Source organism: Myotis yumanensis, unplaced genomic scaffold (genome assembly GCF_028538775.1).
Source record: "Myotis yumanensis isolate MYYU_CA2020_CCGP unplaced genomic scaffold, mMyoYum1.0.hap1 SCAF_20, whole genome shotgun sequence".
Classification (NCBI taxonomy): Eukaryota; Metazoa; Chordata; class Mammalia; order Chiroptera; family Vespertilionidae; genus Myotis; species Myotis yumanensis.
Genome location: NW_027223771.1, coordinates 9,224,870 through 9,237,863, shown reverse-complemented (window position 1 = coordinate 9,237,863; position 12,994 = coordinate 9,224,870). Strand labels below are relative to the sequence as shown.

Here is a 12,994-nt window from a genome sequence, read left to right as displayed (position 1 = left end):
AATTCATTAGTTTTACAAACACGTTGGCGCTCCTTTCCAAGAAAGAGAGGAGGCGTTGCCATGGCAGCAGCGGTGGAGAAAGACGGCGTTGGGGACCACGGGGACGGAGAAGAAAAAGAGAGAGAGAGAGAGAGAAAAAAAAACACCCACTCAATTATCTTAATACTTTTTTTTTTCTCTCCCCTTTCTGTGGAGGCCGCTTACGCACATGAGTCGTGAGGCCGAGCCTGTGGCCGTGGGTGAGAGAAGCCGGCGAGGGAGGGAGGGAGGGCAGGACGGGAGCGGGGGGGAGGGGGAGGTAAAGAAACCAGGTTTTCCGTGGAGAAGGGGGGAGCCACGTCAAACATGGGGTTGAAACAGGACCTGGAGGCTGTGTATCCTAAGAGCTCACGTTGATCCAGACGATCGCCTGGCCGGCCGGGGTGGCTCGATGGTTGAGCACCGACCTGGGAGCCAGGAGGTCAGGGTGCGATTCCCGGTCAAGGGCACGTACCCCGGGTTGCGGGCTCCATCCCCAGTGTGGGGCGTGCAGGAGGCGGCCGATCCACGATTCTCTCCCCTCATGGATGTTTCTACCTCTCTCTCCCTCTCCCTTCCTCTCTGAAATCAATAAAAAAATATATATATTTTTTTTTATTAATTCTCACCTGAGGATATTTTTCCTTTGACTTTTAGAGAGAGTGGAAAAGAGGGGAACAGAGAGAGAGAGAGAGAGAGAGAGAAAGAGGGAGGGAGGAACACGGGATCTAGAACCGAGGCCCATGCCCTTGACCGGAATGGAACCTGTGACCCTTCAGTCCGTGGCCCGATGCTCTATCCGCTGAGCCACGCCAGTTAGGGCAATAAAAACATTTTAAAAATAATAATAATAATAAACCCAGGCCCTAGCTGGTTCGGCTCGACGGCTAGAGCATCGGCCTGCGGACCGAAGGGCCCCGGGTTCGATTCCGGTCGAGGGCACACGGACTCCGGTTGCAGGCTCCTCCCCGGCCGGGCTCCCTGGTCGAGGCGCCTGCAGGAGGCAGCCCATCGATGTGCTTCTCTCACATCGACGTCTCTCCCTGTCTCTCCCTCTCTCTTCCGCACTCTCAAAATCAATGGGAAAATATCCTCAGGGGAGAATTTAAAAAAAAAAAAACAGGACAAAGCAGATCCAGGGGACAGTTTGTGCCAGGCCCATCGCCAGGGCTCAAAAATAAAAAAAGTTAAAAAATTTATCAGCACTGACTGGTGTGGCTCAGTGGATAGAGCGTCGGCCTGCAGACTGAGCGGTCCCGGGTTCGATTCCGGTCAAGGGCATGGACCTGGGTTGCGGGCACATCCCCAGTGGGGGGTGTGCAGGAGGCAGCTGATCGATGTTTCTCTCTCATCGATGTTTCTAACTCTCTATCCCTCTCCCTTCCTCTCTGTAAAAAAGCAATAAAATATATTTTTTTTTAATAATTTTTTTTCAGTCACACTCAGCGACACCCTCAGGCCCCAGAGGGCACGGGCCCGGCGTCTCTGACTGGCGTGCCCGTTCTCCCCGTCTCGCTTCCAGATGTTCGTGGGCCTCCTGTTCTGGTTCCAGTTCTTCTGCGGCTTCTCGGCCTCGGCCATGATCGACCAGTGGTACCTGATCTTCTTCAACCTCCTCTTCTCCTCGCTCCCCCAGCTGGTGACGGGGGTGCTGGACAAGGACGTGCCTGCCGAGGCGCTGCTGGCCCAGCCCCAGCTGTACCGCAGCGGCCAGGACATGGAGGTGAGGCGCCCTCCCGCCCACCTCCTGTCTGCCTCCCGCCCTGCCCGCTCCCCGCCTGGAAAGGGCAAGTCCCCAGGGACCAATTGCAGAGTCAGCCCCGGCCGGCGTGGCTCAGTGGTTGAGCTGCATCCCGTGCGCCCAGAGGTCGCGGGTTCGATTCCCCGTCAGGGCACGTGCCCGGGGTGTGGGCTCCATCCCCGGTGTGGGGCCTGCAGGAGGCAGCCGATCCATGATTCCCTCTCATCATGGATGTTTCTCTCTCTGTCCCTTTCCCTTCCTCTCTGAAGTCAATAAAAATATATTTCAGATAATAAAAATAAAAGCAACTTTTAAAAAATTCTCGAGGCTGGCCCTAGCCAGTTTGGCTCAGTGGATAGAGCATCAGCCTGTGGACGGAAGGGTCCCGGGTTCGATTCCGGTCAAGGGCGCCTGCCCGGGGTTGCGGGCTTGATCCCCAGTAAGGGCTGAGCGGGAGGCAGCCGATCCATGATTCCCTCTCATCATGGATGCTCCTATCTCTCGCTCTCCCTCTCCCCTCCTCTCTGACATCCATAAACATATATTTTAACACAATGGATAATGGGGCGGAAACCGGCTCTAGCCCAGTCAGCAGGAGCCGGAGGGGAGCCGGCCTGGAATCTAAATCGCGGGCTCTGTGGTAGCTGCCGCCTGAGCAGGGATTTTATTTCCTTTTTTATTTTTTTCTCTGAAACAAGCCTCCAGAAATGTGACTTATTTTGCACGGGGAATTAACGAGACGATGAACGCATAGGGAAAATGTTGAAAGGACACGCGAACACAAACAGATGTAAACAGTGGTAAATAGACTGCGTGGATTGACAGGCTAATTACCAGCTCCTCCCAGCCAGCGATGAGCGTAAGCCTTCCACGTTCGCTCCTCAGCTGGCGGGGATGGTTCTGTGTGTGCCATCGTCTCCGAGTCAGAGTTATTCCGTGTGTGCAATAGTCTCCATGTCAGTTATTCCGTGTGTGCAATAGTCTCCATGTCAGTTATTCCGTGTGTGCAATAGTCTCCGTGTCAGAGTTACTCTGTGTGTGCAATAGTCTCCATGTCAGAGTTACTCTGTGTGTGCAATAGTCTCCATGTCAGAGTTACTCCGTGTGTGCAATAGTCTCCGTGTCAGAGTTATTCCGTGTGTGCAATAGTCTCCGTGTCAGAGTTATTCCGTGTGTGCAATAGTCTCCATGTCAGAGTTACTCCGTGTGTGCAATAGTCTCCGTGTCAGAGTTACTCTGTGTGCAATAGTCTCCGTGTCAGAGTTACTCTGTGTGCAATAGTCTCCGTGTCAGAGTTATTCTGTGTGTGCAATAGTCTCCGTGTCAGAGTTATTCCGTGTGTGCAATAGTCTCCATGTCAGAGTTATTCCGTGTGTGCAATAGTCTCCATGTCAGAGTTACTCTGTGTGCAATAGTCTCCGTGTCAGAGTTACTCTGTGTGCAATAGTCTCCGTGTCAGAGTTACTCTGTGTGCAATAGTCTCCGTGTCAGAGTTACTCTGTGTGTAATAGTCTCCATGTCAGAGTTACTCCGTGTGTGCAATAGTCTCCATGTCAGAGTTACTCTGTGTGCAATAGTCTCCGTGTCAGAGTTACTCTGTGTGTAATAGTCTCCATGTCAGAGTTATTCCGTGTGTGTAATAGTCTCCATGTCAGAGTTACTCCGTGTGTGCAATAGTCTCCATGTCAGAGTTATTCCGTGTGTGTAATAGTCTCCATGTCAGAGTTATTCCATGTGTGCAATAGTCTCCATGTCAGAGTTACTCCGTGTGTGCAATAGTCTCCGTGTCAGAGTTATTCCGTGTGTGCAATAGTCTCCGTGTCAGAGTTATTCCGTGTGTGCAATAGTCTCCGTGTCAGTGTTACTCTGTGTGTGCAATAGTCTCCGTGTCAGTGTTACTCCGTGTGTGCAATAGTCTCCGTGTCAGAGTTACTCCGTGTGTGCAATAGTCTCCATGTCAGAGTTATTCCGTGTGTGCAATAGTCTCCGTGTCAGAGTTACTCTGTGTGTAATAGTCTCCATGTCAGAGTTACTCCGTGTGTGCAATAGTCTCCATGTCAGAGTTACTCCGTGTGTGCAATAGTCTCCATGTCAGAGTTCTTCCGTGTGCAATAGTCTCCGTGTCAGAGTTACTCTGTGTGCAATAGTCTCCGTGTCAGAGTTACTCCGTGTGTGCAATAGTCTCCGTGTCAGAGTTACTCCGTGTGTGCAATAGTCTCCGTGTCAGAGTTACTCCGTGTGTGCAATAGTCTCCGTGTCAGAGTTATTCCGTGTGTGCAATAGTCTCCGTGTCAGAGTTACTCCGTGTGTGCAATAGTCTCCGTGTCAGAGTTACTCCGTGTGTGCAATAGTCTCCGTGTCAGAGTTATTCCGTGTGTGCAATAGTCTCCGTGTCAGAGTTACTCTGTGTGCAATAGTCTCCGTGTCAGAGTTACTCTGTGTGCAATAGTCTCCATGTCAGAGTTACTCTGTGTGTGCAATAGTCTCCGTGTCAGAGTTACTCTGTGTGTGCAATAGTCTCCGTGTCAGAGTTATTCTGTGTGTGCAATAGTCTCCGTGTCAGAGTTACTCCGTGTGTGCAATAGTCTCCGTGTCAGAGTTATTCCGTGTGTGCAATAGTCTCCGTGTCAGAGTTACTCCGTGTGTGCAATAGTCTCCGTGTCAGAGTTATTCCGTGTGTGCAATAGTCTCCGTGTCAGAGTTACTCCGTGTGTGCAATAGTCTCCATGTCAGAGTTATTCCGTGTGTGCAATAGTCTCCGTGTCAGAGTTACTCCGTGTGTGCAATAGTCTCCGTGTCAGAGTTACTCTGTGTGTGCAATAGTCTCCGTGTCAGAGTTACTCCGTGTGTGCAATAGTCTCCGTGTCAGAGTTATTCCGTGTGTGCAATAGTCTCCGTGTCAGAGTTATTCCGTGTTTGCAATAGTCTCCCTGTCAGAGTTACTCTGTGTGTGCAATAGTCTCCATGTCAGAGTTATTCTGTGTGTGCAATAGTCTCCATGTCAGAGTTACTCCGTGTGCAATAGTCTCCATGTCAGAGTTATTCCGTGTGTGCAATAGTCTCCGTGTCAGAGTTACTCTGTGTGTGCAATAGTCTCCGTGTCAGAGTTATTCCGTGTGTGCAATAGTCTCCGTGTCAGAGTTACTCCGTGTGTGCAATAGTCTCCGTGTCAGAGTTACTCCGTGTGTGCAATAGTCTCCGTGTCAGAGTTATTCCGTGTGTAATAGTCTCCGTGTCAGAGTTATTCCGTGTGTAATAGTCTCCGTGTCAGAGTTATTCCGTGTGTGCAATAGTCTCCGTGTCAGAGTTACTCTGTGTGTGCAATAGTCTCCGTGTCAGAGTTATTCTGTGTGTGCAATAGTCTCCGTGTCAGAGTTATTCCGTGTGTGCAATAGTCTCCGTGTCAGAGTTACTCTGTGTGTGCAATAGTCTCCGTGTCAGAGTTATTCCGTGTGTGCAATAGTCTCCGTGTCAGAGTTACTCCGTGTGTGCAATAGTCTCCATGTCAGAGTTATTCCGTGTGTGCAATAGTCTCCATGTCAGAGTTATTCCGTGTGTGCAATAGTCTCCGTGTCAGAGTTACTCTGTGTGTGCAATAGTCTCCGTGTCAGAGTTACTCCGTGTGTGCAATAGTCTCCGTGTCAGAGTTACTCCGTGTGTGCAATAGTCTCCATGTCAGAGTTATTCCGTGTGTGCAATAGTCTCCATGTCAGAGTTACTCTGTGTGTGCAATAGTCTCCATGTCAGAGTTATTCCGTGTGTGCAATAGTCTCCGTGTCAGAGGTATTCTGTGTGCAATAGTCTCCGTGTCAGAGTTACTCCGTGTGTAATAGTCTCCATGTCAGAGTTATTCCGTGTGTGCAATAGTCTCCATGTCAGAGTTATTCCGTGTGTGCAATAGTCTCCATGTCAGAGTTATTCCGTGTGTGCAATAGTCTCCATGTCAGAGTTACTCCGTGTGTAATAGTCTCCATGTCAGAGTTATTCCGTGTGTGTAATAGTCTCCATGTCAGAGTTATTCCGTGTGTGCAATAGTCTCCATGTCAGAGTTATTCCGTGTGTGCAATAGTCTCCGTGTCAGTTACTCTGTGTGTGCAATAGTCTCCGTGTCAGTTATTCTGTGTGTGCAATAGTCTCCATGTCAGAGTTATTCCGTGTGTGCAATAGTCTCCGTGTCAGAGTTACTCCGTGTGTGCAATAGTCTCCGTGTCAGAGTTACTCTGTGTGTGCAATAGTCTCCATGTCAGAGTTATTCCGTGTGTGCAATAGTCTCCGTGTCAGAGTTACTCTGTGTGTAATAGTCTCCGTGTCAGAGTTATTCCGTGTGTGCAATAGTCTCCGTGTCAGAGTTACTCTGTGTGTGCAATAGTCTCCGTGTCAGAGTTACTCCGTGTGTGCAATAGTCTCCATGTCAGAGTTATTCCGTGTGTGCAATAGTCTCCATGTCAGAGTTACTCTGTGTGTGCAATAGTCTCCGTGTCAGAGTTATTCCGTGTGCAATAGTCTCCGTGTCAGAGTTATTCTGTGTGTGCAATAGTCTCCGTGTCAGAGTTACTCCGTGTGTGCAATAGTCTCCGTGTCAGAGTTACTCCGTGTGTGCAATAGTCTCCGTGTCAGAGTTACTCCGTGTGTGCAATAGTCTCCGTGTCAGAGTTATTCCGTGTGTAATAGTCTCCGTGTCAGAGTTATTCCGTGTGTAATAGTCTCCGTGTCAGAGTTATTCCGTGTGTGCAATAGTCTCCGTGTCAGAGTTACTCTGTGTGTGCAATAGTCTCCGTGTCAGAGTTATTCTGTGTGTGCAATAGTCTCCGTGTCAGAGTTATTCCGTGTGTGCAATAGTCTCCGTGTCAGAGTTACTCTGTGTGTGCAATAGTCTCCGTGTCAGAGTTATTCCGTGTGTGCAATAGTCTCCGTGTCAGAGTTACTCCGTGTGTGCAATAGTCTCCATGTCAGAGTTATTCCGTGTGTGCAATAGTCTCCATGTCAGAGTTATTCCGTGTGTGCAATAGTCTCCGTGTCAGAGTTACTCTGTGTGTGCAATAGTCTCCGTGTCAGAGTTACTCCGTGTGTGCAATAGTCTCCGTGTCAGAGTTACTCCGTGTGTGCAATAGTCTCCATGTCAGAGTTATTCCGTGTGTGCAATAGTCTCCATGTCAGAGTTACTCTGTGTGTGCAATAGTCTCCATGTCAGAGTTATTCCGTGTGTGCAATAGTCTCCGTGTCAGAGGTATTCTGTGTGCAATAGTCTCCGTGTCAGAGTTACTCCGTGTGTAATAGTCTCCATGTCAGAGTTATTCCGTGTGTGCAATAGTCTCCATGTCAGAGTTATTCCGTGTGTGCAATAGTCTCCATGTCAGAGTTATTCCGTGTGTGCAATAGTCTCCATGTCAGAGTTACTCCGTGTGTAATAGTCTCCATGTCAGAGTTATTCCGTGTGTGTAATAGTCTCCATGTCAGAGTTATTCCGTGTGTGCAATAGTCTCCATGTCAGAGTTATTCCGTGTGTGCAATAGTCTCCGTGTCAGTTACTCTGTGTGTGCAATAGTCTCCGTGTCAGTTATTCTGTGTGTGCAATAGTCTCCATGTCAGAGTTATTCCGTGTGTGCAATAGTCTCCGTGTCAGAGTTACTCCGTGTGTGCAATAGTCTCCGTGTCAGAGTTACTCTGTGTGTGCAATAGTCTCCATGTCAGAGTTATTCCGTGTGTGCAATAGTCTCCGTGTCAGAGTTACTCTGTGTGTAATAGTCTCCGTGTCAGAGTTATTCCGTGTGTGCAATAGTCTCCGTGTCAGAGTTACTCTGTGTGTGCAATAGTCTCCGTGTCAGAGTTACTCCGTGTGTGCAATAGTCTCCATGTCAGAGTTATTCCGTGTGTGCAATAGTCTCCATGTCAGAGTTACTCTGTGTGTGCAATAGTCTCCGTGTCAGAGTTATTCCGTGTGCAATAGTCTCCATGTCAGAGTTATTCCGTGTGTGTGCAATAGTCTCCATGTCAGTTATTCCGTGTGTGCCATAGTCTCCGTGTCAGAGTTACTCCGTGTGTGCAATAGTCTCCGTGTCAGAGTTATTCCGTGTGTGCAATAGTCTCCGTGTCAGAGTTATTCCGTGTGTGCAATGGTCTCCGTGTCAGAGTTACTCTGTGTGTAATAGTCTCCATGTCAGAGTTACTCTGTGTGTGCACTAGTCTCCATGTCAGTTATTCCGTGTGTGCCATAGTCTCCATGTCAGAGTTATTCCGTGTGTGCAATGGTCTCCGTGTCAGAGTTACTCTGTGTGTGCAATAGTCTCCATGTCAGAGTTATTCCGTGTGTGCAATAGTCTCCGTGTCAGAGTTACTCTCTGTGCAATAGTCTCCGAGTCAGATTGGCTGGTGTCTCTCAGTGGCTGTCGACCTACGAACCAGAGGTCACGGTTGATTCCCAGTCACGGCACATGCCCCGGTTATGGGGACGAGCCCTAGTGAGTGGCGTGCAGGAGGCGGCCGGTCCATTATTCTCTTCCATCAGTGATGTTTCTCTCTTTCGCTCGCTCCCTCTCCCTTCCTCTCTGAAATCAATGTTAAAAATATTAACAACTAAAAAGAGCTGAGCACGTATTTCCCGTAACCAGCCCCGCCCTTGCCTCTGTGTCCCAGGAGTACCGGCCCCGCACCTTCTGGTGGAACATGGCGGACGCCGCCTTCCAGAGCCTGGTCTGTTTCTTCATTCCTTACCTGGTAAGCTGGCCCCGGCCCCGGCTTCCCCTCAGCTCCCTCCGGCGGTTCCCACCCACCCCCACCCGCTACCCCACCCCCCGGACACAGGCCGCCCGCCGCCCCTGTCTGGCAGGCCTACTACGACTCCGACGCCGACGTGTTCACCTGGGGCACCCCCATCACGGCCATCGCGCTGCTCACCTTCCTGCTGCACCTGGGCATCGAAACCAAGACCTGGGTGAGCGTCATGGGCGGGCCCGCGGGATCTAGAAGGGTGTGTGTGTGTGTGTGTGTGTGTGTGTGTTTTATAATATATATTTTTACGGCAGTGATGGCGAACCTTTTGAGCTCGGCGTGTCAGCATTTTGAAAAACCCTAACTTAACTCTGGTGCCGTGTCACATATAGAAATTTTTTGATCTTTGCAACCACAGTAAAACAAAGACTTATATTTTTGATATTTATTTCATATATTTAAACGCCACTTAACAAAGAAAAATCAACCAAAAAATTGAGTTCGTGTGTCACCTCTGACACGCGTGTCATAGGTTCACCATCACTGTTTTAGGGAGAGGGAGAGGGAGAGAGAAACATCCATGATGAGAGAGAACCATGGATCGGCTGCCTCCTGCACGCCCCCTACTGGGGATCGAGCCCGCAACCCCAGGCATGAGCCGTGACCGGGAATCGAACCGGGACCTCCTGGTTCAAAGGTGTTTTTTGTGGGGGGTTTTTTATAAATGTATTTTTATTGATTTCAGAGAGGAAGGGAGAGGAAGAGAGAGAGAGAGAGAAACATCCATGATGAGAGAGAATCACGGATCGGCTGCCTCCTGCAGCCCCCCCCCCCCCCCCCCACTGGAGATCGAACCCTGAACCCTTCAGTCCGCAGGCCGATGCTCCGTCCACGGAGCCCCTGCAGCGGGGCCGGTCACACCTTGAATGAACTCGCCCGCAAGGCCTTGGCAAGGCCAGACCAAGTGGTTTCTCGGGCTGGAGGTTCCCCACTCACGGCTCAGGGGTGACCAGTGCCCTGTTGCTGAGCCCACGGCCCCGCCTCTCTCCCTCCCCCCAGACCTGGCTCAACTGGACGGCTTGCGGCTTCAGCGCCCTGTTGTTCTTCACGGTGGCTTTCGCCTACAACAGCTCCTGCGCAACCTGTTACCCTCCGTCCAACCCTTACTGGACGATGCAGACGCTGACGGGCGACCCCCTGTTCTACCTGACCTGTCTCATCGCGCCCATCACCGCCCTGCTGCCCAGGTGGGTGTCCGGGACGCTGCCCCCCTCCCCCCCTCCCCAGTCCTCCCTGAGCTCTGGGGCCATTTTTGTTGTTTATTATTATTTTAAATTCTTTATTGTTGAAGGTGTATTTCATGTGTTCCCTTTTGCCCCCCATGAGCCCCCACCAGCCTGCCCCCCGACCCCACCCCAGGCCTTCGGCACCCGGCTGTCTGTGTCCATGGCTTATGCGTATACGCACACAAGGTCTTACTGATGTCAGAGAGGGAGGGAGAGGGAGGGAGAGAGAGAGAAACATCCGTGATGAGAGAGAATCGTGGACCGGCTGCCTCCTGCACACCCCACACTGGGGATCGAGCCCGCAACCCGGGCGTGTGCCCTCACCGGGAATCGAACCGTGACCTCCTGGTTCATAGATCGATGCTCAACCACTGAGCCACACCGGCCGGGCGTGGGACCATTTTCTTTTTTCTTTTTATTTATTTTGAGAGAGAGAGAGAGAGAGAGAGAGAGAGAGATCCATTGGTTGCCTCCCATATGCCCCAACCGGGGATTGAACCTGCAACCTAGGTATGTGCCCTGACTGGGCACCTTTTGGCATCCAGGACGGACGGTGCTCCAACCACCTGAAGCCCCCCCCACCCCACCCCCGGCCGGGCCCCGGGAGCGCTGTCCTCGCCACGTGCCCGCCCCGTGCGAGCCCCCGGGCGCCTCCGACCGTGTCCCCTGTGCTCCTTGCAGATTGTTCTTCAAAGCTCTGCAGGGGAGCCTGTTCCCCACACGGCTGCAGCGGGCCCGCCAGCTGGCCAAGAGGGCCCCCCGGAAACCCCGCGCCCCCAGGGACCCTCGGGGACCCCTCCCCGGAGCCCCGAGCCCAGACGCCTCAGCACCCGCCTCCCAGGACGACGCCTCGCCGGGGTCTCCGCCGCCCGACGCCCCGGAGGCCAGCGAGGAGCCCGGCCCCGTGGACGTGAGCGTGGACGTGAGCGTGGACGTGGGCGTGGACGTGAACATGCCGCTGCGGGAGGCCTCCAGCCGCCGGGCCCCGGGCCGCTCCTCCGGGCCCCGGGCCGCGGTTCCGGAAAGGCGTTCCGGGGACTCGAAGGCAAAACCCGCCCGATCCGGCAGGACAGCCTCGCTCTCGTCCGTCTTCGGCCTCCCCCACTTCAGCTCGCTCGGCTGGATCTCGTCGCTGGGCCTGGTGGGCGGGCTGGGCGGCGTGTGGCAGTTCTCCCGGAACAGTCTTCACGGGGACAAGCGGGAGCCCGAGTTCCTGCCGGGCCCCCCGCCGCCGCCGCCGCCGGACGGGGACCTGGTCGGCTTCGGCCAGCGGGCCGCCGACTACTTCTAGGGCCCGGGGCTGCCGGTGGCCGTGGGGTCCAGAGGGAGGGAGGGAGGGAGGGAGAGGACGGCGAGAACCTCCCCCTGGCCTTTTTTTATATGTAACGTAGATGTTCATATTATTTATGTTTATTATTTGCACAGAAGAGGTCTAGGAAGATGTATTTTATATGTGTCCCAGGCTGGCGCCGGGATCGAGAGGTACCCAGAGAACCAAGGAAAAGTTTATTTTTTAAGAGCCCGTGGAGGGAGCGAGAAGTCCGAGCGTTAAGGTAGATAAACGTTTTCACGAAAAGCGACCCTCGGTGTCCGTCCGTCTCATTTTGTGCGAAGGCGCGGCGTGAGCGGTGGGGTTCCGCAGGCGTGGCCCTGGCGGCTTCCACCAGGTGTGACTGTGTGTGTGTGCACGTGTGTGTGTGTGTGTGTGTGTGTGTGTGTTCGCGAGAGCGGTGATCCCGGGCGGGTGTGGACGGCAGGGAGGGGAGGTGATGGGGCCAGGACTCGGGCCCGCCAGCTGGCCAAGAGGTCCCCCCCGGAAACCCCGCTCCCCCAGGGACCCTCGGTCTGTCTTCGATTCCCACAGCTCAACCCCTGAGCCACGCCGGCCGGGCCCAGTAGATGTTTTCTTCTTTAAAATATATTTGTATTGATTTCAGAGAGGAAGGGAGAGGAGGAGAGAGAGAAACATCCATGATGAGAGAGAATCACAGATCGGCTGCCTCCTGCACGCCCCCTATTGGGAATCGAGCCCACAACCCGGGCCTGTGCCAGGACCGGGAATCGAACCCGGGACCTCCTCATTCCCGGGTCGACGCTCAGCAGCCAGGCACTGGGAGGAGACCCTGTCTCCTTGCACGTCTGGGGGAGCCCTGGGCCACCGACCGGCAGAGTGAAGGCCCAGGAGGACTGACGTCACGGGGGCTGGGGGCCAGAGCACCAGCCGACAGCCGTGTCTTCCAGCTGCGGGCTTTGTGCATGAGGCACTCGGAGGCTGTTGACTCCCGGCTGCTGGCTGGATGGAGCCAGGGAGCCAGCCACCGCGTCATCGGAGCTTGGCAGAGGCTCAGAGGCAGGCCGGGGGCAGGGTGGGGGAGGGAGAAGGCTTTAAAACAGACAGAAGGGAGCCCGGCCGGCCGGCCGGCGTGGCTCCGTGGCTGAGCGTCGACCTATGAACCGGGAGGTCACGCTTTGATTCCCCGTCAGGGCACAGGCCCGGGTTTCGGGCTCCATCCCCAGTGGGGGGCGTGCAGGAGGCAGCCAATCAGTGATTCCCTCATCGTTGATGTTTCTCTCTCTCTCTCTCTCTCTCTCTCTCCCCTCCTCTGTGATATTGCAGAGAAGACCCGGGGACAAGCCGGTAGATGATTGGGGTGAAGGGACAGGACGAGGGTCCCCGTCACCTGCGTGTCAGGGCCGAGCAGGGGAGCGGGTGGACGCGTCCTGGCCCCGGGCGCCGTTTGCAGCCCGATGACCCCGTGAAGCCTCGAGGCGGAGTGAGACTCCCTTCCGAGTTTCACTGGACCAGCCCTGGCACGCGGCCCGGGGCCTGGAGACAGGCCACCTCTGGTGAGGCAGACACAGAGCCGGGCATGGGCTCCACGCCAGGGCACCGGCCCAGGAAGCAGGAATCTGCAGCAGGGAGATAGGGAGGGAGATGATAGATAGATAGATAGATAGATAGATAGATAGATAGATAGATAGATTGATTATAGATTACAGATACATGATAGGAAGATAGATGATAGGCAGATAGATAGCCAGGTAGATGATAAATAGCTAAATGATAGGTAGATAGATGATAGATAGATAGATGATAGATAGATAGATAGATAGATAGATAGATAGATAGATAGATAGATGATAGATAAATTATAAATACATGATAGGTAGATGATAGATGATAAGTAGACACATGATATAGGTAGACAGATAAATAGCCAGATAGGTGATAAATAGGCAA

At 53.1% G+C, this 12,994-nt stretch overlaps 1 protein-coding gene across 3 annotated transcripts in view; it reads left to right on the top strand.

Annotated features, from left to right (window-relative positions):
• The window catches only part of ATP10A (ATPase phospholipid transporting 10A (putative)), a 48,080-nt gene extending 36,747 nt beyond the window's left edge, over positions 1-11,333 (top strand). The window contains exons 17-21 of one of the 3 annotated variants that reach the window (XM_070400444.1): positions 1,655-1,741; positions 8,393-8,473; positions 8,586-8,690; positions 9,598-9,714; positions 10,435-11,333. In XM_070400444.1, coding sequence (XP_070256545.1) covers positions 1,655-1,741; positions 8,393-8,473; positions 8,586-8,690; positions 9,598-9,714; positions 10,435-11,139 — 1,095 coding nt within the window. In that variant the 3' untranslated portion in view covers positions 11,140-11,333. Of the gene's footprint in view, positions 1-1,540; positions 1,742-8,392; positions 8,474-8,585; positions 8,691-9,526; positions 9,715-10,434 lie in introns of all 3 variants that reach the window. The other 2 variants (XM_070400442.1, XM_070400443.1) reach the window with 2 other exon arrangements.
• Positions 11,334-12,994: the final 1,661 nt, after the last annotated feature.